The 23,810-nt window shown below is 46.1% G+C and overlaps 1 protein-coding gene across 3 annotated transcripts in view; it reads left to right on the top strand.

Moving 5' to 3' along the window:
- LOC116273538 (low-density lipoprotein receptor-related protein 4-like) overlaps positions 1 to 19,805 on the top strand; it is a 30,325-nt gene extending 10,520 nt beyond the window's left edge. Inside the window, exons 10-23 of one of the 3 annotated variants that reach the window (XM_031662680.1) lie at positions 421 to 583; positions 706 to 931; positions 1,285 to 1,588; positions 2,801 to 3,019; positions 3,156 to 3,290; positions 4,730 to 4,838; positions 7,232 to 7,376; positions 7,645 to 7,758; positions 8,243 to 8,378; positions 11,454 to 11,521; positions 12,103 to 12,190; positions 13,870 to 14,011; positions 15,297 to 15,355; positions 17,320 to 17,406. In XM_031662680.1, the coding sequence (XP_031518540.1) occupies positions 421 to 583; positions 706 to 931; positions 1,285 to 1,588; positions 2,801 to 3,019; positions 3,156 to 3,290; positions 4,730 to 4,838; positions 7,232 to 7,376; positions 7,645 to 7,758; positions 8,243 to 8,378; positions 11,454 to 11,521; positions 12,103 to 12,190; positions 13,870 to 14,011; positions 15,297 to 15,338 (1,891 nt within the window). In that variant the 3' untranslated portion in view covers positions 15,339 to 15,355; positions 17,320 to 17,406. Of the gene's footprint in view, positions 1 to 420; positions 584 to 705; positions 932 to 1,284; positions 1,589 to 2,800; positions 3,020 to 3,155; positions 3,291 to 4,729; positions 4,839 to 7,231; positions 7,377 to 7,644; positions 7,759 to 8,242; positions 8,379 to 11,453; positions 11,522 to 12,102; positions 12,191 to 13,869; positions 14,012 to 15,293; positions 15,356 to 17,319 lie in introns of all 3 variants that reach the window. The other 2 variants (XM_031662679.1, XM_031662678.1) reach the window with 2 other exon arrangements.
- The last annotated feature ends 4,005 nt before the right edge of the window (positions 19,806 to 23,810 follow it).

Genomic DNA, 23,810 nt, shown 5'->3' with positions numbered 1-23,810 from the left:
AGTGAGCTGAGATCCGGCCACTGCACTCCAGCCTGGGCGACAGAGGGAGACTCCGCCTCAAAAAAAAAAAAAAAAAAAAAAAAAGAAGTTAAAAGCATGAGCCTTGGAATCAGAATCCCAGGATTGAAATGTTTTCATCATGTGTTAACTATATCACTTGGGTCCAGTATTTAACCTCTCTGATTCTCAGCTTCCTTACCTATCTATTAAATGGAGGTGGTAGTGAAAATACATACCTTGTCGCCCTTATGAAGATTGAGATAATGCACATGAAATATTTTGCAAAGCATTTTGTCAAGCAAAAATTTTGCCTGACATACTATAAGTACTCAAGTGTATCTGACATACTGTTAAGTACTCATGGTATGTGGTAGCTGCTGGAATAACTAGCTAATATAGCTAATATTCTTCCTCACTCAGGTTTATGTACTGGACAGACTGGGGGGAGAATGCCAAGTTAGAGCGGTCCGGAATGGATGGCTCAGACCGCACAGTGCTCATCAGCAACAACCTAGGATGGCCCAATGGACTGACTGTGGACAAGGCCAGCTCCCAACTGCTGTGGGCCGATGCCCACACCGAGGTGAGAGCCGTGCCCTTGCTGCTTCCTAGGAGCCTGGGAAGATGGGAAAGGCCTGCCTCAGATCTCCACGGAGAGTTCCCTATCTGCTGATCACCACCCCCCACCCTCTCCTTCCTCTGCAGCGAATTGAGGCTGCTGACTTGAATGGTGCCAATCGGCATACGTTGGTGTCACCGGTGCAGCACCCATATGGCCTCACCCTCCTCGACTCCCATATATACTGGACTGACTGGCAGACCCGGAGCATCCACCGTGCTGACAAGGGTACCGGCAGCAATGTTATCCTCGTGAGGTCCAACCTGCCAGGCCTCATGGACATCCAGGCTGTGGACCGGGCACAGCCACTAGGTGAGAGTCAGAGGGCTGGGGCTGTGAGTCAGAGCCTCTGGCTTTCTGGGGCCGTCTCAACATCAGAGATATATCCAGAGCACAGAGCTCCTTTACAGCCAGAAAGACAGTGACCTGTTTAAGCTCCCTTTCAGGATTGGGCTGTGTTCTCTTTGGGTATGGCTGGTACTGCAGCTGTCACCTTCAGAGGACTCCTGGAGATCCTCCTGCAGACCCTCCTTCTGCCTCACCCCGCCAGGCACTGAATCCTGTCACTTAGAACAGCAAAGAGTCAGCCACAAGCAACTGGGACCTTTGTAAGATTCAGATGATGTTCCAGGCTAGGCATGAACACTTCTGCTTCTCATCACCAGGTTTTAACAAGTGTGGCTCGAGAAATGGCGGCTGCTCCCACCTCTGCTTGCCTCGGCCTTCTGGCTTCTCCTGTGCCTGCCCCACTGGCATCCAGCTGAAGGGAGATGGGAAGACCTGTGATCCCTCTCCTGAGACCTACCTGCTCTTCTCCAGCCGTGGCTCCATCCGGCGTATCTCACTGGACACCAGTGACCACACCGATGTGCACGTCCCTGTTCCTGAGCTCAACAATGTCATCTCCCTGGACTATGACAGCGTGGATGGAAAGGTCTATTACACAGATGTGTTCCTGGATGTTATCAGGTATGAGCAACACTGAAACCTCCAGAGGACACAGATTTGCTTCCGATCGCCCATGGGTGAGGTTATGTTCTGACCGCTAAATGGATGAGTGATTCGGCACTTTGGATAGCGAGTTCTAATCCTGACTTTTTCACTTTGTAGTGTTGTCACTTAGAGCAGAGTTTCAAACTTTTGTTTGTTTAGAGACTACATGGAAGCCTAGTATGTAAAACAAACAACAACAATAAAAAACGGGTAAAGTCAGGGTGGGGACCTGGAGCCTTTCACATCTACCATTGTGCCCTGAGGGAGCTCCAAGAATCCCCGAGGACTTACTGATGAGTAGGCCATATTACCAGTATCTGTATTGCAGGAAAGGAGCCCCAGCCAAATGCCAAGGCGTATGGTGGTTTACAAAGCTGTTGTTTTTTATTTTTTTGTTGTTTTATTTTTATTCTTTAAATCTGTGGCCCTAACAAAGCTTAGGAATATGATGCCCTGCTACCAGTAAGAGTGGTTTCCCATGGCAGAGATTCTCACAGGGAGGAACAGCGAACATTCCTCTTTACTCTCCCCAAGGGATGTATTAGAATCTCAAGCTGGGGACAGGTAGGCATATGCAATTTCGGGAAGTCCCCTAGGTGACAGTGACATGCTCCCCATTCTGAGGTAGAGTTCCCTCCTGCCTGTAGGGCCTCTGCAAAAGTGCACAGATAGGGTTGGGCACAGTGGCTTACACCTGTAATCTCAGCACTTTGGGAGGCCAAGGCGGGAAGATTGCTTGAGCCCAGGAGTTCAAGACCAGCCTAGGCAACATAATGAAACCTCATATCTACTTGTATTTAAAATTATTTTTAACTTTTAAAAAATGCACAGGTAGGTTTTGACAAATCTGTATTTCTTATAATCACCACCTAACAATCCTTGTCTCTTCCCAAAGATATGTGGGGAATGATAAACCTGTCTTCTAGCAAGACATCCCCTGGCAGCCGCCACTATTTCCAGTTAGCAGGAAATACTCTATCCTCCTAAGAACTGGTTCATTCATTCTGCAATTATTTTATCGAGCATTTATCATGCTGGGTGCTGAGGAACGTACTCACAGATACTTGGTCTCTGTCCCTGTGGAGCTTACAGTTCAGTGGGGGTCCAGTTATGGGAACATGGGTTAAAGGAGTTCTACTCTATTCTGGGGCAGTCTGGTTGCTCATCCAACACTGGGCTCTCCCCAAGGCGAGCGGACCTGAATGGCAGCAACATGGAGACAGTGATCGGGCGTGGGCTGAAGACTACTGATGGGCTGGCAGTGGACTGGGTGGCCAGGAACCTGTACTGGACAGACACAGGTCGAAATACCATTGAGGCATCCAGGCTGGATGGTTCCTGCCGCAAAGTGCTGATCAACAATAGCCTGGATGAGCCCCGGGCCATTGCTGTTTTCCCCAGGAAGGGGTAAGTTTATGGCCAGCAGAAGAGAGATCCAGGGAAGAAGGGCTGGGTGGAAAAGATGGTGTTACCTTCTGTGTTCTCTCAACCTCTGGGTGCCGTCTTCCCTTGCCTTGATGATGATGGCGCTGTTGTGTCTCAGGTACCTCTTCTGGACAGACTGGGGCCACATTGCCAAGATCGAACGGGCGAACCTGGACGGTTCCGAGCGGAAGGTCCTCATCAACACAGACCTGGGCTGGCCCAACGGCCTCACCCTGGACTATGATACCCGCAGGTGGGAGTCCTGCACCAAACAGCCTCCTGGAGATCGGGTGGGCAGAAGAGAGAATGGTTGAGATTAAAATGGAAAAATGAAAAGATAGAAAGCTTCTTGGTATGTGGGGAAGAGGAACCATTGAGAAGGATGAGGGAATGTATTCTTAGAGCAGCGATTGCTAAATCCAGCCCTCAACCCTTAGGTGGGTCTCGTTTGACCGGTTTACATGTTCCTAATTTGAGTGCCTTTGGCAGAGCATGTCTTCTGGCTGGACCACAGGTCTCACACCCCTACTCATTTAAGGGCTGATTCTTGTATTTGTTATAATATAACAAATCCTGATCCCTTCAGGCTCTGGAACTTTGTTGTTGTTGAGACAGCATCTTGCTCTGTTGCCCAGGCTGGAGTGCAGTGGTGCAGTCACAGCTCTCTGCAGCCTGAACCTCCCTGGCTCAAGCCATCCTCTCACCTCAGCCTCTCAAGTAGCAGGGACTATAGGCACATACCACCATGCCCAGCTATGCCCAGCTAATTTCTAAATTTTTTGTAGAGACAGCGTCTTGCTATGTTGCCCAGACTGGTTTTGCACTCCTGGACTCAAGCAATCCTACTGCCTTGGCTTCCCAAAGTGCTGGGATTTCAGGCGTGAGCCACCATGCCTGACCCAGGCTCCAGAATGTACAACTACTTGTCTAGAAATGCTGAGGGCAGGGGGAAGGGGCTCTGAAGAAGTCTGTGCCCCCTTCTGACCCAAAAGTAGTGGAAGGGAATCCAAGACTTCTGGAACGGTGGTAGAATGCCTTCTTCTTTTAACCTCAGTGAGGTCCATGTAGACTGAGCTCACTTCTTTTTTTTTTTTGAGACAGTCTCACTCTTTTGCCCAGACTGGAGTGCAGTCGCATGATCTCGGCTCATTGCAACCTCCGTCTCCTGGGTTCAAGCAACTCTCGTGCCGCAGCCTCCCAAGTAGCTAGGACTACAGGCACGTGCCACCATGCCTGGCTAATTTTTGTATTTTTAGCAGAGACGGGGTTTCACCATGTTGGCCAGGCTGGTCTTGAACTCCTGACCTCAAGTGATCCCCCGCCTCAGCCTCCCAAAGTGCTGGGATTACAAGTGTGAGCCACCATGCCCGGCCAACTGAGCTCTCTTAAAGACCATTTGTAAGAATTTGGGCTTTGATTCTTGAGTAGGAGTCAAAGGGCAATCAAATTCCTGAAGATGAAGCTGGGTGGTGGTTCCTCTGAGGTCACTCTACGCCTCCCCAGAGCAGCCCTGACCTCCCCACTCATGAACCACCAGCTCCCCTCTTCAGCTTTGGGACTCACAGTGACTCCTCATTAACGGTGCTTCGCACCTGCCAGTCAGCTCAGGAGGGGACAGATAGGTTCTTAGGGGGAAGAGCTGGGCTTCCTGGCAAGCATTTGGAGCAGCCACTCTTTTCATTTTCTTCGCAGGATCTACTGGGTAGACGCCCATCTGGACCGGATCGAGAGTGCTGACCTCAGCGGGAAACTGCGGCAGGTCTTGGTCAGCCACGTGTCCCACCCCTTTGCCCTCACACAGGTACTGGCTCAGGAGAGAGGTAACTAACCTCCTTGCCTGGGATGTTTCTTTGGGGTTCTAAATCAGCAGTCTCAGCTGTAGCTGCTACTGAACAGACATGCTATTGAAGCTCATTTTAGGGATTTTTCCTGTGCCCTGAAGCCTTGGTAGGTTGCTAGGGCCACCCAGTGCCCTCATACTCCTATCCTGCCATTCCCATGTTCTAGCATTCAAAGGAGTGGCTCTCAAAGAGTGGTATACAGAATCAGATGTGGCACTTGTTAAAAGGCAGGTTCCTAGGCCGTGACTATAGAGGTTATAGAGAAGCAGCTTCATGAGGGCTGGGCACAGTAAAATCCATTTTGACAAGTTCCCCAGTTAATCCTAATGCTGTGGTCCCAGCATCTGGGCTTAGGGAGCTCACTTAGTGGCAACAGAGTGGAGTGACTAAAAGCCAGAGTTTTGAGGCATCTAGCCCGTTTGTAAGTATTTAATGAGTACCATCAATGTGCCAGGTACCTGGGTTCAAGTTTTATCTGTATTATTAAATAACTGGGTAACTTTGAACCGGAGTGACTGAACCTCTCTCAGCTTCAGTTACCTACAAAATAAATCAGCCTAATAATAGTATCCTCCTGAAACAGACACAAAGCATTAGTATAGTACCTGGCACACAGTAAGCACCACACACACATTATCGCTATCCATTTTAATTATTATTAGCTGTCACTTTTGAGTTCTAACACAAAAATAATTTGGGCAAGGAAAAGAAGATCTACCAGGCCTGAGGCCAAAACAGGAATTCTCAATCATTTAAAAATCTTGGCCAGGTGTAGTGGCTTATGCCTGTAATCCCAGCACCCTGGCTGAGGCCAGAGTATCAGTTGAGCCCAGGAGTTTGAGACCAGACTGGGCAACATGGCGAGACCCTGTCTTTACAAAACTTTTTGTTAAATTAGCCAGGTGTGGTGGTACACACCTGTAGTCTCAGCTACTCAGAAAGCTGAGGCAGAAGGATCACTTGAGCCCAGGAGGTTGAGCTGCAGTGAGCTACGTTTGTACCACTGTGCTCCAACTTGGGCAACAGAGCAAGATGCTATCTCGGAGAGGAGAGAGTCAGAGAGAGAGAGACAGAAAGGAAAGAAAGTAAAGAGAAATAAATTTGACCCTTTTTTGCCAAATACTATCAACTCTGTCTGTATTCTGTATTATGTTCTACTAGCCAAAAAGATTTTTGTTGCTGTTGTTGTTGTTGTTTTTAAGATGGAGTCTTGCTGTGTGGCACAGGCTGGAGTGCGGTGGCATGATCTCGGCTCACTGCGACCTCCGCTTCCTGGATTCAAGCGATTCTCCTGCCTCAGCCTCCCAAGTAGCTGGGATTACAGGCATGCGCCACCACACCTGGCTAATTTTTTTTTTTCTTTTCTTTTCTTTTTTTTTTTTTTGAAATGGAGTCTCGCTCTGTCGCCCAGGCTGGAGTGCAGTGGTGCGATCTTGGCTCACTGCAACCTCCACCTCCTGGGTTCAAGTGATTCTCCTGCCTCAGCCTCCCGAGTAGCTGGGATTACAGGTGCATGCCACCACGCCTGGCTAATTTTTGTACTTTTAGTAGAGACAGGGTTTCACCATGTTGGTCAGGCTGGTTTCGAACTCCTGACCTCGTGATCCACCCGCCTCAGCCTCCCAAAGTGCTGAGATTACAGGCGTAAGCTACCGCGCCTGGCCTAGCCAAAAAGATTTTATCTGGTTTTACTTAATGATAGGCTTTTTTTTTCATATTCTAAATGTAAAACTGCAGGGTAATACTGCATATAGGTTTTTCAATCTACAGGTTTCCCCACAGTTTCTGATATATACCCTTGGATGGGGATGAGAACACCTTCATTGCCCCTCCCTACCCTTGGCTGAGAATTTCACCATCATTGCATTAGAAGAAAGCTGCCTACAGAAGTAAGCAGAGGATTTGGGGCAGTGCTCTGAGCAAAGGGCCCAGAGGAACCTAGAATAACCTTCAAATTTCCTCCTATTTGCTAGAGAGGGAGCCATTCAATCAACTGAATGGGGACTGAGTGTTAGGTGCCAGAAATTCAGAGATGAATAGAACACATTCTTGTCCTTGAAGAACTAATCTGTTAGGATGGACAGACCTGTGAACAAATTGCTTGAGTATAAAAACGCACTTGGGCAAGTGACTACAAGGTGCAGAACTGCATAGAGGAGAGAATGGTGAAGTCTATATGGATTTGGGGAGATTTCCTTGACAGTGTCATGTCTGGGGATGCACAGAAATGAGGAAGAGATGAAGAGGGCATTTCAACAGAGGCAGTGGCCAATGGTGAGGCATAGAAGCTGTACAAGAAGGAGTCTGCTTGCTGAATAACATTTACTGTTTGTGGGCTTCTCCTGTTGAGTAGCAAGACAGGTGGATCTACTGGACAGACTGGCAGACCAAGTCAATCCAGCGTGTTGACAAATACTCAGGCCGGAACAAGGAGACAGTGCTGGCAAATGTGGAGGGACTCATGGATATCATCGTGGTTTCCCCTCAGCGGCAGACAGGTGGGCTCCCGGGTACTGAGCCTGCTTCCTTAACATCTGTGGGATTGGTCTGTCACCCCAAGGACTGTTAGGGACCTACAGAGGGCCACAAGAGAGCTTCTTGGTTCACATTTTAAACGCTTAGACCTTTTTACTCCCTCACAGTTGTGTATCTCCTGCTCCCCTGTCCCTGGGAGTAGGGTAGTCCTGGATTTCCTGTTTTTGAGAAGCCTTAAATTGGGAGACCTGATTGTGTCCCAGATAAGACACTCATCTACTTTGCCTCTAGGGACCAATGCCTGTGGCGTGAACAATGGTGGCTGCACCCACCTCTGCTTTGCCAGAGCCTCGGACTTCGTATGTGCCTGTCCTGACGAACGTGATAGCCGGCCCTGCTCTCTTGGTGAGTTGGACTATATGACTGGAGCCACTCAGCAGAGCCCCTGGAAGGGCTGAGGGTCAGCAGCCTCTGATCCTGGTCTGATCTGTCCTTCTGAGTGGGGTCCCCATATAGAAGGTCTTGTTAGTGGGGTGATTGGTAGCAATCTGCTTGGGTTTTGGGAATTGCTCAAACCTGGGTTTGTCTGCCCTCTGGCATTTGCGAGAACAGAATTCAGGTCTCTTGATTCCCAGGTCCCTGCTGTGGGATAATCAGTGGCCTGTGCATCACTCTCTCTTCCTGACTTTGGTAAGCCAGCTGCCCCATCCAGAGCTACTATTATGGAATCCAACTCCTTCTTATTTATAGTATTAAGAAGGGCTACTAATGAAGGTGCCTGTGACTAGGGCAGCTAAAAGATTTTGTCAAGTTCTCCAGCTGCTACTCTTGGGCCATATGTAGAGGTTTGTGGTTCCAGTGGCCCACTCCAATCCTCTTTTTTGTCTAGTGCCTGGCCTGGTACCCCCAGCTCCTAGGTCCACTGGCATGAGTGAAAAGAGCCCGGTGCTACCCAACACACTACCTACCACCTTGCATTCTTCAACCACCCGGACCCGCATGTCTCTGGAGGAGGTGGAAGGAAGGTAAATAGGTTCAATGCAGGCTCGTGAGCCCTTTGATTCAAATCACCATCCCATGACCAGTAGCTCATAGTCCCAGCTCGATCAGGTAGTTGGGAGGTAGATTACGTCATGAGCTACCAGTCCCTGTTATTTGGGACAGAAGGTGATATTCAGACTTGTAGACTGTTGCAAGTGATTCCCTTTTTAGCTCTGAGGGCAAGAAGCTTTAAGAACAACTTTAAGGCCAGGTGCAGTGGCTCACACCTGTAATCCCAGCACTTTGGGAGGCTGAGGCAGGTGGATCACTTGAGGTCGGGAGTTCAAGAGCAGCCTGACCAACATGGAGAAACCCCGTCTCCACTAAAAATACAAAATTAGCCGGGCATGGTGGTGCATGCCTATAATCCCAGCTACTCGGGAGGCTGAGACAGGAGAATCACCTGAACCTGGGAAGCAGAGGTTGCGGTGAGCTGAGATCGCGCCACTGCACTCCAGCCTGGGCAACAAAGAGCGAAACTCCATCTCAAAAAAAGAAACAAAAAAACAAAAAACTTTAAACAGAAATCACTTAGGAGGACCCTCCCACATGGTATTCCTCCTTCTTCTCTCTGTGACATTTGCTCTCACATCATAGGTTTGGCATACTGGCTTGTCCAACAGTAGTCTCTGGGCTGTGGCTTGATGACTTGGAACAAAAAGTCTTCCCCAGAGATATGATGGCCTTAGCTTATAATGACACGTGCACCTCCCTCACACATACACAAACACCATTATTAAATAAGTAAGCATAAACACGAACAGTTCTCAAATCAAGTATAAAGTATCTTATTTCATTAAATTAAAGGTGCTATTCATTATAAAATGCATCCTGATTTGAGAAATTAAACTGAAAAGATAACCAACAGCAAATGTGAAATGCTATTGATCGTAAGTTACACTCCTGTTTCAGAGATGGTAGACCATAGAAAAAACAAACATCTTAAAATCGATTAAATATGATGTTACATTCCATTCAGAGACATTCTTTTTTTTTTTTTTCTTGAGACAGGGTCTCACTCTGTCACCCAGGCTGGAGTGCAGTAGCATGAACACAGCTCAAGCTCACTGCAGCCTCAACCTCCTAGTTTCATGCGATCCTCCAACCTCAGCCTCCCAGGTGGCTGAGACTATAGGTGTGTGCCACTATACCTGGCTAATTTTTTGTACTTTTTGTGGAGATAAGGCTTCTCCATGTTGCCCAGGCTGGTTTTAAACTTCTGGGCTCAAGCAATCTACCCGCCTAGGCATCCCAAAGTGCTGGCATTACAGATACGAGACACTGCACCTGGCAAAAAATTCTAATGACTGTGTTTTCCATTTATACTTTATAAAAAATAATCTGGGCCAGGCACAGCTCATGCCTGTAATCCCAGCACTTTGGGAGGCCAAGGTGGGCAGACCACATGAGTCCAGGAATTCAAGACAAGCCTGGGCAACATAGTGAGATCCTGTCTCTACAAAAAAGTTTTTTTTTTTTTTTAGTTAGCCAGGCATGGTGGCACATACCTATAGTCCCCGCTACTTGGGAGGCTGAGGTTGGAAGGATCGCTTGAACCCAGGAGGTTTAGGCTACAGTGAGCTGTGATTGTGCCACTGCACACCAGCCTGGGTGACAGACTGAGACCCTGTTTCAAAAAAACCAAAAAAACAAAAATAAATAAATAAATCATCTAGAAATACAGATGTGAATAAAGAACAAGTGAATATCCTATACCTATATATAATTTACTCTTAATGTTTTGATGTCTATCCTTTCTAGACATTTTTCTAATTAGAACAGTTTTTTTTCCCACTGCAACATACTGGTCTCTTTATTTGTAATATCATCAATGGCTTACAAGGTAGTTAACACTTGATTTCAATTCTGAAAGCAGAAACATAATAATAATTCCAAATAAAAACTTTAGACTCAATGTCCTAAAGTTACAAGATTTGCACATGATCAAATTCATATGCTGTGTGCCCCCATTCTCTGTTTTTACTACAGTTTGTAAAGAAAAGGAAACACCCAGGTATAAACATGTGCCTTTCTCACTAACTTTTTTTTTTTTTTTTTTTTTTTTTGAGACGGAGTCTTGCTCTGTCGCCCAGGCTGGAGTGCAGTGGCCGGATCTCAGCTCACTGCAAGCTCCGCCTCCCGGGTTTACGACATTCTCCCGCCTCAGCCTCCCGAGTAGCTGGGACTACAGGCGCCCGCCACCTCGCCCAGCTAGTTTTTTTGTACTTTTTAGTAGAGATGGGGTTTCACCGTGTTCGCCAGGATGGTCTCGATCTCCTTACCTCGTGATCCGCCCGTCTAGGCCTCCCAAAGTGCTGGGATTACAGGCTTGAGCCACCGCGCCCGGCCTACTCACTAACTTTTAAGTACTATCAGTCATTATTACTCTGATTTTCTTTAGGTTTATTTAGAAAACTTTTGACCCCTGCTCGGACCTTTTCTTATTGTCAGAGTTCTATTTGAAAATTCAGTGCATCTTGGTTCCAAATGCTCTTGCAAGTAGGTTTTCACTGGCTGTTTAGGAGATGCCTTTGATTGCCTGCTCAAAATGTACCACAAAGAAGTCACCTTCTGAGCATTTCAAGTTAGTTATCTGAGCACTCCCTCTGGATGTCTTGCATGTTCCCTTGTGCAAGAATGAAGAGAAGAAAAACATTTTTTGACCTTGGGATATTCAGCTCTTGTGATAATTTTTATCCAATCAGATTGGCTTGGCTAGCAGCTTCTTCTGACTCATCCTGGTAGTTTAAGAAAGCCTAATATTGATGTCCTTAGTATTCTTTCTGCAGACTTCCAACTCACTCCCAAACCTGCTTCTCATTTTTAAAGGTACATATTTTATAACACATTTAAACATGGTATAACACTTGACAACAGTGCCTTGCACAGATTTCTCTCCATTTCCTGCTGTTGCCCTCTCCATGCTTCTGATATCTTCCATCTGGTACATTCTCATACCTGAAAGCCCCCGCTTACAGGCCTTTCCCCCTTTCCTGGAGGAAGGCGTGATCTTCATTGAGTATAAGTAGGCTTCACATTCAGTTTTCTGTGCCCCACAGATGCTCCGAAAGGGATGCCAGGCTGGGCCTCTGTGCACGTTCCAATGAGGCCGTTCCTGCTGCTCCAGGTAAGCCCTGAGTACCCCACTGTTCTGGAAAAGAAGATGTAATGAATCTAAGTCTCCACTGATATCTTTCATAACCTTCATTGGGACTCTGGGGTTGATGAACTCTTTTTAAACTAAATCCATAGAAATAATAATCATAATAGCTCTCATCACTTACAGTGACAGCTTATGATATGCTTTCCATATGCCAAGCATGTGATAAGCCACATATAGGTCACATACATGTGTGCACATGTATATATACATACTCTCATATACTCTCCTCCAGTCCTATGAGCAATTTATTATTTACATATAACTAAAGAGAAAATGTAGGCTTACAAGTTTAGCATCTTGCCTTATGTCAGATAGCTAGGAAGGGGTTGAAATGGGATCAGAGATGCTGGCAGAGTGACAGATTTCTTCTCAGCCTCCTCCCTGCACCTCCCATTCACCTATCTGAAAAGGAGGCCCTTAGCCATCCTCAGATGATATAGCATCCAACACCTACAAAAGGAGCCCTTCAGCTTTCCATTCCTCACACCAGCACCAGCTAGAAAGTTGTCAGTGGCCCCTGCCTAGTGTTTCTCTATTTTTCCTAGGGGAAGGACTTCATATCAGCTACACTATTGGTGGACTCCTCAGTATTCTGCTGATTTTGGTGGTGATTGCAGCTTTGATGCTGTACAGGTAACTTCAGTCTTCCTGCAGGGGCCACATGCTCATTGGTCTTCATGAGCATGTCTGGGATCTCCCAAACCTCTGCAGTTCACTGAATCAAGCTCTGACCAGCCTTATTGCAAGGTTGGGTGCCTGGTCAGGGCAGCAGAAGGAAAGGGTGGAAACTTAAATACTTACCCTTCTCCAGTCATAGCCTAAGCATTTTCCTTATTGAATGACTACAACAACCCTTCGGGTTTTCTTTATAGACTGGGATGCTGAGGGCACCAAGGATATTACCCAAGGTCACAAAGTGAGAGGCAAAGCTAAGACTGACTCTTAACATCTTTGCTTTTCCCAGTACTCCCCACTTCAAATCATTGAAATTGGAAATGATTTTTCCCTTATACAGACACAGCCTTTTACTACAATATTGGTTTGTACATCATTGCTCAGTAGCCATCATTCTGGAAAGGCAGAATGTGTCATTTAGAATCTTTTTATGTCCCTCTTTGTTTATATTTTCCCCCAAATGCTTTAAACGTAGCTTGCAGTTTGCTGCTGCTGTTCATCATCATCATCATCGTAACAGTTACCATTAATGGATATAGATCAATGTCACGACCACCTCATAACATTCCTCACTTTACAGATGAGGAGCTGAGGCTCAGAAAGTTTTTTTTTTTTTGTCTTTATTTTTTTGAGATAGAGTCTCACTCTGTTGCCCAGGCTGGAGTGCAGTGGTGCAACCTCGGCTCTGTGCAACCTCTGCCTCCTGGATTCAAGCAATTCTTGTGCCTCAGCCTCCCAAGTAGCTAGAACTACAGGCGTGCACCACCATGCCCAGCTATATATATATATATATATTTTTTGTATTTTTAGTAGAGATAGGGTTTCTTCCATGTTGGTCAGGCTGGTCTCGAACTCCTGGCCTTATGTGATCTGCCCAGCTCAGCCTCTCTAAGTGCTGAGATTACAGGTGTGAGCCACTGCACCCAGCCAGAGAGTTTAGATTATATCTATCAAGGTCCTAGCTAATAAATCACAGAGGTGGAATTGAAACAGATCTGTCTGACTCTCAAGCTCAGTGCATCAGTTCTCCATTGCTGCATAACAAATTACTCTAAAACTTAGTGACTTAAAATGACAACCATTATCTCACAGTTTCTATGGGTCAGAAATCTGGATGCCGCTTAGCTAGGTGCCTCTGCCTCAAGGTGTCTCACAGACTGCAATCCAGATATCAGCTGGGGTTACAGTCTCATCTCAAGGTTTGACTGGGGAAGGATCCCCTTCCACACTCAGTCACATAGTTGTTGGCAGGATTCAGCTCCTCATAGGCTGTTGGCTGGAGGCCTTCCTCATTAGTTTCTAGTCTTGTGGGCCTCTCCACAGGACAGCTTACAACATGGCAGGTTGCTTCTCCCAGAGCAAGAGCAAGAAAGAATGAGGGAGGGCAACTCAAGACCAGAACCAGTTTCTTGGTAACTTAATCTAGTAGCCATCACATTTGCATAATCTTTTCATTAGAAGTAAGTCACCAGACCAGTCCACACTCAAGGGGAGGGGATTCTTAAGGGCATGAATACCAGGAAGTGAGAGTCACTGGGATCATCTTAGAGGCTGCCTACCGGACTCAGTTTACAGCTTTCCCAGGTATCACCCCCTTAAAGATCTCAATTAATTTCTCATCACGTTTCCTCCTAAAGACACAAAAAATCCAAGTTCACTGATCCTGGAATGGGGAACCTCACCTACAGCAACCCCTCCTACCGAACATCCACACAGGAAGTGAAGATTGAAGCAATCCCCAAACCAGCCATGTACAACCAGCTGTGCTATAAGAAAGAGGTAAAAATTGAAATTTACGTTCAAGGGTCTTTTTGGGGAGGTGTGCGGAGGGGTTATACTCCAAATGCCCAAATAAGTCAGTAAGGGCTGCTGAGTAATCCCGTCTACCATTTTGGAAGTTATAGTGAACAGAAGAACTGAATGTAATTTGGGTTTCTGGGAAGTTCTAGAATCTCTGAGGGATTAGCTTGAGGGACCTTAGTGAGAGCCAGGTTAGAAGGCAGATCTCAGAAGATTTAGGTCTGAAAGCAGTTGTCCTGCCAGGAGATACTTTTCCAAGCTCATAGGTCCTTTCCCTCCAGGAATTGTCATTCCCCTACAAAGGGCTATGTGTTTCTGAAACAAGGGAGCTTTCCCAGACCACACCCAAAAAACCCAAGAGCTCCTGGACTTGCCCATTACTAACCAAGCTAGTAGCACCTATGGTTGGGAATGGCTTGTTTTTCACTGTTCTTCCTCTTACCACAGAAATTTCTCTAGAATTCTGAAGGTTTACCTGCTTTTGTTTTTTTAACTTCTTTGTCACTTCAATGGAAAATTATTTGCTCAATGTTAAGGCATGAAAAATAGTCCCATTTCAGTTAGCTGGGTGTGGTGACTTGTGCCTGTAGTCCCAGCTACACAGGAGGCTGAGGTGGGAGGATCACTTGAGCTCAGGAGTTGGAGGCTGCAGAGAGCTGTGATCGTGCCACTACCATCCAGCCTGGATGACAGAGTGAGACCCTGTCTAAAAAAAAGAAAAAAAAAAAAGTCCCATTTCCACAAGGGAACTATACCTGGTATTTCAGATTTTCCTAATCCAATATAAGCCTTGTTTTTTTCCCTAAAATCCTGTAACTCTTCATCAGAAGTTATTCCTTATGAAGACCCTAATCGGTCTACTTTTTTGGCCTATCTAGCACAGTCAGAACCTGCTCTCACACCTGCAGGGCTCTCATGTGTAATGAACACATTTCACATAATAATCATGTGCTTTCTGCATCCATGAATTCCCATATTTAAAAAGCTTCCATTACTTCTGGTTCAAGTTGATGTTTGAAAAAAATTTTTTAATTAAAAAAACTTTTTTAAAAGCTTCTACTGCAGTCAAAACAGAATGTGCAGGGATGGCTTATAGTTCTAGGAATGGTAGACCCCTCCTCAGTATCTTTGAGAGAAAGACTCTTGAAGATTCTTGGGTTCCTGGAGTATCTGATGCTCCAGAAAAGAACCAAAATGAAGGCCACAGGATGGCAATTAAAATAGTGTAACCTCTTTCTTCTGTTGTGTGTTTTTTCCTCAGCAGCTCTTTCACCCCTCTGATAGTCTTTCACCTTTTCTCTTCTGATTTCCTCTTGATTTCAGGTACCTGTTGCTGGGTGTTTGTAGAGGGAGTGGTGTTTCCCAAATTGCAAGTGCCATGTCCCCCACCTCTCCCTAACTTCCCCAGCATGTCTCTTGATTAAGACACTGAGTGGCCTGCATCTTATACTAATTTCATCTTGGAGGGTGTGCTGGGTGAACGGACATCTGTGTGTTTGCTTGTGTGCTATCTATGTCCCACTCTGCATGGCTGAGGGGACTGTCACTCTCAGAGGGCAGGGACCATGTTTTTTATTGCATAATCATCAAAGCACCTAGCACAGTCTCCTGCTTAACATAGGGGCTCAGTAAATATCTTTGGAATTGAATTGTTACAAAAATAGAGCCACAGCCACAGTTGCAGAACTCTTGGCAGGAATACTATCCCAGGGACAGAACCCAAGATGATCCATTTTCTTCTAGCAGTGGTGGCATGTCAGTTGGTATGCCCCAGCAGCCAGGAATGAGGCTACTCTTTGAAGAAGCCATAAAGGGAGAGGGCTGAGCAGAACTCCAGGCTGTGCCTGGAAGAGTCCCAGGTTTTGCTTGGGAATGGTCCCAGGACTCATGGCAGCAAAGCCAGAGTAACCTCCCAAAAAAGGTTATAAGTTGCAGGACCCCACTGGAGTGATGTTTAGGACCCAGATAAGAGGATTTCCTTTTTTAAGTTTTCCTTCCTTCCTTCCTTCCTTCCTTCCTTCCTTCCTTCCTTTCTTTTTTTTTTTTTTTTTAATGGAATCTTGCTCTGTCACCCAGGCTGGAGTTCAGTGGCGTGATCTTGGCTCACTGTAACCTCAGCCTCCAGGGTTCAAGGGATTCTCCTGCCTCAGCCTCCCAAATAGCTGGGATTACAGGCGCCCGCCACCACACCCAGCTGATTTTTGTATTTTTAGTAGAGAAGGGGTTTCACAATGTTGACCAGGCTAGTCTTGAACTCCTGAACTCAAGTGATCTGCCCGCCTGGGCCTCCCAAAGTGCTGGGATTACAGGCATAAGCCACCACGTCTGGACAGATAAGAGGATTTTCTAGAGTCCCCTGTCTTACCTCCCAAGTTTTCTCCTTAACAAAATTAGAAAAAAGAGATAATTGAGAAACTAACACCGAAAGTAACTTAACATCCTGAATAAATGTACATTTAATTGCTCTTGCCAATTGCTTTTGATGATTTATATCAGCATGATGTCCCATTAATAAACCATAGTAACAATGTAACATAGCTAACATGTTATAGTGCATTTTGTGTCAAGCACCCAGATAACTGCATTCCATGTATCACCTCATTTAACCTGACAGCAGTTGGTTGTGAGGTATGGATACTGTTACTCTCCTCACACTGCAGAGTTTTAGAGACTGAGTTTTAAAAATGTGAAATAGGCCGGGCGCGGTGGCTCAAGCCTGTAATCCCAGCACTCTGGGAGGCCAAGACGGGCGGATCACGAGGTCAGGAGATCAAGACCACCCTGGCTAATACGGTGAAACCCCGTCTCTACTAAAAAAAAAAATACAAAAAACTAGCCGGGCTAGGTGGCGTCGCCTGTAGTCCCAGCTACTCAGGAGGCTGAGGCAGGAGAATGGCGTAAACCCGGGAGGCGGAGCTTGCAGTGAGCTGAGATCCGGCCACTGCACTCCAACTCGGGCGACAGAGCGAGACTCCATCTCAAAAAAAAAAAAAAAAAAAGTGAAATAATTTGCCCAAAGTGACAAAGCCAGTGAGTGGCTGCTGCAGTACTGGAAGCCATGGTTTTCCCTCCTCCCTGTATGATAATGGTAACAATCATCATAGCTGCCCCTCCCCTTTTAGGCTAGGCCTCATACATTTGCCCAATCACATTTCCACATTTGTTTGTGGGATTTTTGTGTGCTTCACTCCTACTCTTAACCCCATCCACTTCCTTTTTCCAGTTTACCATGGGATCCTTTGTAGAAAGCCAACTGACTGACCATATCTGCCCACTCTCCACCCTAGGGAGGGCCTGACCATAACTACACCAAGGAGAAGATCAAGATCGTAGAGGGAATCTGCCTCCTGTCTGGGGATGATGCTGAGTGGGATGACCTCAAGCAACTGCGAAGCTCACGGGGGGGCCTCCTCCGGGATCATGTATGCATGAAGACAGACACAGTGTCTATCCAGGCCAGCTCTGGCTCCCTGGATGACACAGAGACAGAGCAGCTGTTACAGGAAGAGCAGTCCGAGTGTAGCAGCGTCCATACTGCAGCCACTCCAGAAAGACGAGGCTCTCTGCCAGACACGGGCTGGAAACATGAACGCAAGCTCTCCTCAGAGAGCCAGGTCTAAATGCCCGCGTTCTCTTCCCTGCCTGCCTGTTCCTTCTCCTTTATGGACGTCTAGTCCTTGTGCTTGCTTACACCGCAGGCCCCTCTTCTGTGTGCTCGTCCTCCTCCTCCTCCCACCCCATAACTGCTCCTAAGCCCTCACTGGAGCTGTTTACCACCTGAGTCCATAACTACCTGTGCACAACAAATGATGGCACATCTCGAGAATTTAGACCTGGATTTTACCATGAACCTCACATCTTGTACTCCGTCCTGGGCCCCCTGAAACTGCTTATTCATGATTCCTCGCCAGCGTAGAGCTCCACCTCCCCTTCCCCTGGTACCCTCAGTGCCTGCTTCTCAGTGCTGATGCAGCTGATGACCCAGGACTGTGCTCTGCCCCATCACAGCCAGCATGACTGCTTCTCTGAGAGAACTTGCCCATCAGAGGCTGGGACAAGGGGGTGTGGGTAAAGAGGGATGAAGGATAGAGGCTGAGAGAAGAAGGAAAAGTCAGCCCAGCAGGTATGGGCATCTGGGAACCTTCAGCCTCAAGTGTGTTGGTAACATGAAAAAGCTTTGGGGGGTAGTTGGGTCTGGGTGTCTGGTCCATTGCTGGCAGTGGACATTATTCTTGCCCTAAGAGTCACTGCCTTTTCAGCAGCAGATACTGGTGAGATGGGGGTGGCTCAAGCTGTTCTTCCTCCTGCTAGAACGTGTGGAGCTCTTTCTACCTTCGGATAACTGGGGCCCCTATCACGAGGCTACTGGCTAATATGAATTCCCTCCTGGTGCCACCACTGGCCAGTATCTTTCCTAAGTCTTTGATCAGAGTAACCAGGTTGTGAGCCAGTGGCTTGAGTGAATGTTAGGCCTTGGGGGCTGAGTCTCTGAAAAGTCTAAGAAGCTCTGCCTAGACCAAACATGGTATACCACCTGAACCCTCTCTCCCTCATTCCCTGGGATTCTAGGGAAGAGACCTAGAAACAAGCTTTCAAAGAAAAACCAGAAGTTGTCATAAATGGTCAGAAAGAACAATCAGGTTGGAGACTTGGGACACCCAGGGCCTAAAGAGAAGTATCCATGAGGGTCAAACTTCCTGTTGAACTTCCTGTGTTCTTTCTCAAGTGCTCAGGGATCTAAATTAGTGGACAGCGAGCCTGTGGCTGTGGGGTGGTGACGTTCCTCTTCCAGCTGTCTCCTCAGCTAAGGGGCTTGGTTTCCGTGTGGGATGCCATCACTTGGTTCATGCTCATTCACACAAAGGGCATGTGTCTCAGCCTAGTATGAGGGAAACTGAGACTTATTTTTGCCCTAAAACGTCCCCCTAGTTGTTCTTCGTGGGTTGGTTTGTTTTTTTTTTTTTTTTTTTTTTTTTTCCGTTTGTTTTTTGCCTAATTTGCTTTTTCTGACCAAGCCTTGTGGCACCAGCAATCTCCAAAGTCCTGTGGTGGGAGGGCCGAATAAATAAAGATGCAAAGAGGTGGGCAAGGAGTAGGAAGGTAGAGAGCACCACTGATGAGGCCCTCCTAGCCCATGGCAGACCCAGACCTCTTCTCCCCCAGGAATTAGAAGTGGCAGGAGAGGACAACAGGGGCTGGGAATGGAGGGGAGAATTTCTAGGGGAAGTTTCCTGAGTTGAAACTTCTCCTGTGGTTACTGGTATTGAGAAATCAGCTACCAAACATGGGTGAAAATGGACAAGATCAAGTCAGTTCTAAGACTGCTAGAGAGAGATACCAAGCCCTTAGCCTTGCTCTCAGTAGCATCAGCCCCAGGTCTGAGCTTCCCCACATTACAGCCTCCCCACATTACACTTGACAAAGCAGTAAAGGAGGGAGCACTTTGGGTCCTGACACTCATGTCTGGGGAGGAAGAGCAAGTAGAAAAGTGGCATTTCCTTAATTGGAAAGGGGGAAGGATCTTATTGCACTTGGGCTGTTCAGAATGTAGAAAGGACATATTTGAGGAAGTATCTATTTGAGCACTGATTTACTCTGTAAAAAGCAAAATCTCTCTGTCCTAAACTAATGGAAGCGATTCTCCCATGCTCATGTGTAATGGTTTTAACGTTACTCACTGGAGAGATTGGACTTTCTGGAGTTATTTAACCACTATGTTCAGTATTTTAGGACTTTATGATAATTTAATATAAATTTAGCTTTTCTTAATCACCTTGCCTGGCTTGGAGTCATGACTAATCCTGCACCTGCTCTGTCTGGCAGATCCATGCTGTGGAAAACCTGCTTACAGACATCACTTTTAAGTCCTTTGTGGATGTGGGGAAAGTGAAGAGCAATAAAGAGTGTAAGGTTCCTGCTGGAGTTTTCAGCTCATCTGGAGAAGAGAGGTCGAGGCCAGAGGTCGTTGGCTGATGAAACCTTTATTTCCTCTGGAAGAGGAATGGTAGATGGGTTTCCTCTTGAGTGCCGACTCTGATTGGTTGGTAGTGGCTGCCTGAGGGCCTGTTCACACCCAATGGGAAGAATGTCATATGGCTAGTGACATCTCTTTTGTGCACTGGAAGGAAATGTCATGGCATGTACACCATGTATCGTCTATTTCTGTTCTAGGTCTTTGTCACAGAACTTTACTTTGCCTTGCAGTGATGGTCATTGGCAAGACTATCTCAGGTAGTAAGAAAAGTACTGGAGCTGGGGACATGGAGGGCTTAATTTCAGTCCCAGATCTGCCACTAGCTCTGTTTGATCTTGGTCAACTTTCATAGTTAATCTGAGAGTGGATCAAATTATCACTAGGATTTCATTTATTTTTAAAGGCTGTCTTTTTATAGCTCATCCACTACTTCTCAAGGCTAGAATAAGGAGCTCTAGGGATCCCTTCTCAGGTTCTCTGGATGTGATATCCCTCAGTGAAAATTGGGAATCATGTTAGTCTCAATGCCCGATGTAGAATTTCATGTCAAGTCTCAATAGTTGATTTTCTAAACCACACACCATCTATAGGATAATATTCCCATTCATTCATCTGCCGTGGGCTAGGCACTGCCCATGCCTAAACAAAGACATAATCTTATAGAACTTAGAGTCTAACAACACCATTACCACCACCATCCCAAAAAAGAAAAAAAAAAAGAAAGCAAGAAAGACTGAAGCTTCTTGTATTTAAGTGACCAGAGGTCTGAGTATAAACTACAGTGTATAATTTTTCTAACTGTAGTGAGGAGTAGGTGTGCCAGAACAAAAACAAGTAGAATAGCCCAAGGATAACCATCCCTCCAACCCCCACTGTTCTCTTTGCAGAGGGGAAAAAGAAAAAGAGGACATCTTGGGATAAAACAAAGGAACAAAGGTTGGGAATTCCTTGTCTAGTTCTCTGGATATAAAATCTGAAACTAGGGTCTGGCACAGTGGCTACACCAAAGTAATCTCACCACTTTGGGACGCCAGGACAGAAGTAAGAAGTATTGCTCGAGGCCTGGAGTTCAAGATCAGTCTAGGCAACATGACAAGACCCTAGCTCTACAAAAATATTTAACAATATTAGCCAGGTGTGGTAGCTCATGCCTGTAGTCCCAGCTGCTCGGGAGGCTGAGGCAGGAGGATCACTTGAGCCCAGGAGTTCATGGTTACAGTGAGCTATGATCATGCCACTGCATTCCAGCCTGGGTAACAGAGCAAAACCTTGTCACTAGAAAAACAAAACAAAAAAAACCCTGAAACTGATAAGTGAGCAGATGGTGGGTCAAGTTCTAACAAACTGACCATATTTTTGCAAACTCACTCAAAATACAGTCACGGTCTGTCTATAGTGTATGAACAAACTGTGGAATCTAAAATGAAAGGATCTCTGGCCCATAGAAAGGACTCTATGGCATAAACTGAAGCTCTCACCAAACTTAGGCCTGAAGAAAACACAAAGTCAATGCATAGGAACTCAGAGACAGCATCTACAAAAGCTGAGGGTGCATAGGTATCTAAGTGGGTTCTAAGAGGACCCAATAATGCACCGACATCCAAGGTTATCCAGTGAGCTTAAATTCTCTGGTTTCTATTTATGAACATAATGATAAAAGAAATGTGGTTGAGTCCTTTTTATGGCTACGAAACACTCTGTAATATATCTTTTCTTCAAATGTGAAGATGAGTCAACTGATCCACATAATAGGATGTATGTTTTGGGATGTTTTAGGCAGTCTTTGTTTTGAAACATTCCCTCATCTGCCCACTTATTTTCTCTCCACACCATTCTCCTGTTAACCAGCTGGAGAGGCTAGCAGAGCTCAACATAGGGAATAGAGTTTGATGTCCAGTCAAAGCTCCAACTCATAACTCTGGTCTCCTTGACATAGTGTTAACACAGAACCAGATAGCCTAACTAAGGGTCATCGTTTAAACCCAAGGCTAAGTTAGCCCCAAGCTACACAATCTGCTTATTTCATTTTATAAGACATAAAAAGCCAAGAACTTTCACATATCTTGCCCTTCCTGATGGTTTTCCCTCCAGGCCCTAAAAGCCTGCTGATAGCCTGCTAATGAGGTCCCCATCTCTCCCTTCTCCCTCCTTCCTCTTTGGTGGGACTGATGCTTCTGTGGTCAAAGTTCTTGGACAGTCTACATTTTGGGGGCTATGGAAAATGAATATGAGAAAAGAAAAAATAAAGGCTATTCATTCCTTCATTCAACCAGCACCTACTAAATGCAATCAAGTGCAAGCCAGGGTAGGCTTTGCAATCCTGGAAGACAGTTAAGGCACTAAAACCCAGAGCCACTTGAAATCTGTATTAATGCCACCACTTCTATCTCCAGGGAAATAATGCAGAGGGCACCTGGATTGAAAGTTGAAGGAAGCTCATCACTGAAGCTGCTCCTTTTAGGCTAGAAATATGGATACATATCCCATGGTAGGGATGCTTCAACCAGAATTCAGCTTGTGATTACAAAAGAATGAGGACTGTCCCAACCCTAACAAGCTTTTTAGAGATGCCCAGCACAGTTATTCAGCAGCCACAGTATTTGACATTTGTTTCCTGTTTGCAGTTGCAAAAATATAGCATTCACTTTGATCTCTAATGCCCACAAGGGTTTCACTGCCCTCGGAGGGCAGTATGTTCATAAATATACTCCTTATGTAAAAGGACTATTGAGAGGACCCTAGAATAAAGAAAGCACACGTAACTCCAATAAATATACAGATAAATGCTATTTGATAATAATCCTAGATGGCAAAAGATGACTGGGCAAACATTTATTGAATACCTACTATGGGCAAGGTACTGTATAAGATTTCTACAAGGCCCTGTGGGATCTGCCACTCCTCACCCCCAACTGTTAAAAGATTTCATCTCCTACTACCCCCTTACTGCATCCTACTCTGGGCCAGCGACACTAGCTTCCGTCTTCCTCAAATACATAAGGCCTTTGCACAGCTGTTGGCCCTTGCTCGCACTTCTTCCCCTAGATATACTCATGGCTAACTCCTTCACCTTCTTTAAGTCTTTGCTCAAATGTAATCTCAGTGAAACCTACCCTGACTGCCCTTTCATATATATATATATTTTTTTATTTTTATTTTTTATTTTTTTGAGATGGAGTAATGCTCTGTCACCCATGCTGGAGTGCAATGGCATGGTCTTGGCTCACTGCACCCTCCACCTCCCGGGTTCAAGAGATTATCCTGCCTCAGCCTCCCGAGCAGCTGGGATTATAGGCATCTGCCACCATGCCCGGCTAATTTTTGTATTTTTATTTTTATTTTTTATTTTTTATTTATTTATTTTTTATTTATTTATTTATTTATTTATTTTATTTATTTATTTTTTTTTTTTTGAGACGGAGTCTCGCGCTGTCGCCCAGGCTGGAGTGCAGTGGCCGGATCTCAGCTCACTGCAAGCTCCGCCTCCCGGGTTCACGCCATTCTCCGGCCTCAGCCTCCCGAGTAGCTGGGACTACAGGCGCTGCCACCTCGCCCGGCTATTTTTTGTATTTCTTAGTAGAGACGGGGTTTCACCGTGTTAGCCAGGATGGTCTCGATCTCCTGACCTCGTGATCCGCCCATCTCGGCCTCCCAAAGTGCTGGGATTACAGGCTTGAGCCACCGCGCCCGGCCGAGTACAATTTTTTATCAACTTATCTTTATTCACCATGATACGTGAACTCCATGAAGGGTAAGGGTGAGTCTTTATCTTCATATCCACAGTGCCCAACACAGAAAATGACA

This window comes from Papio anubis, unplaced genomic scaffold, assembly GCF_008728515.1.
Source record: "Papio anubis isolate 15944 unplaced genomic scaffold, Panubis1.0 scaffold838, whole genome shotgun sequence".
NCBI lineage: Eukaryota > Metazoa > Chordata > Mammalia > Primates > Cercopithecidae > Papio > Papio anubis.
Note: the sequence above shows the minus strand (reverse complement) of the source record. Positions and strands in the feature narration are given on the sequence as shown.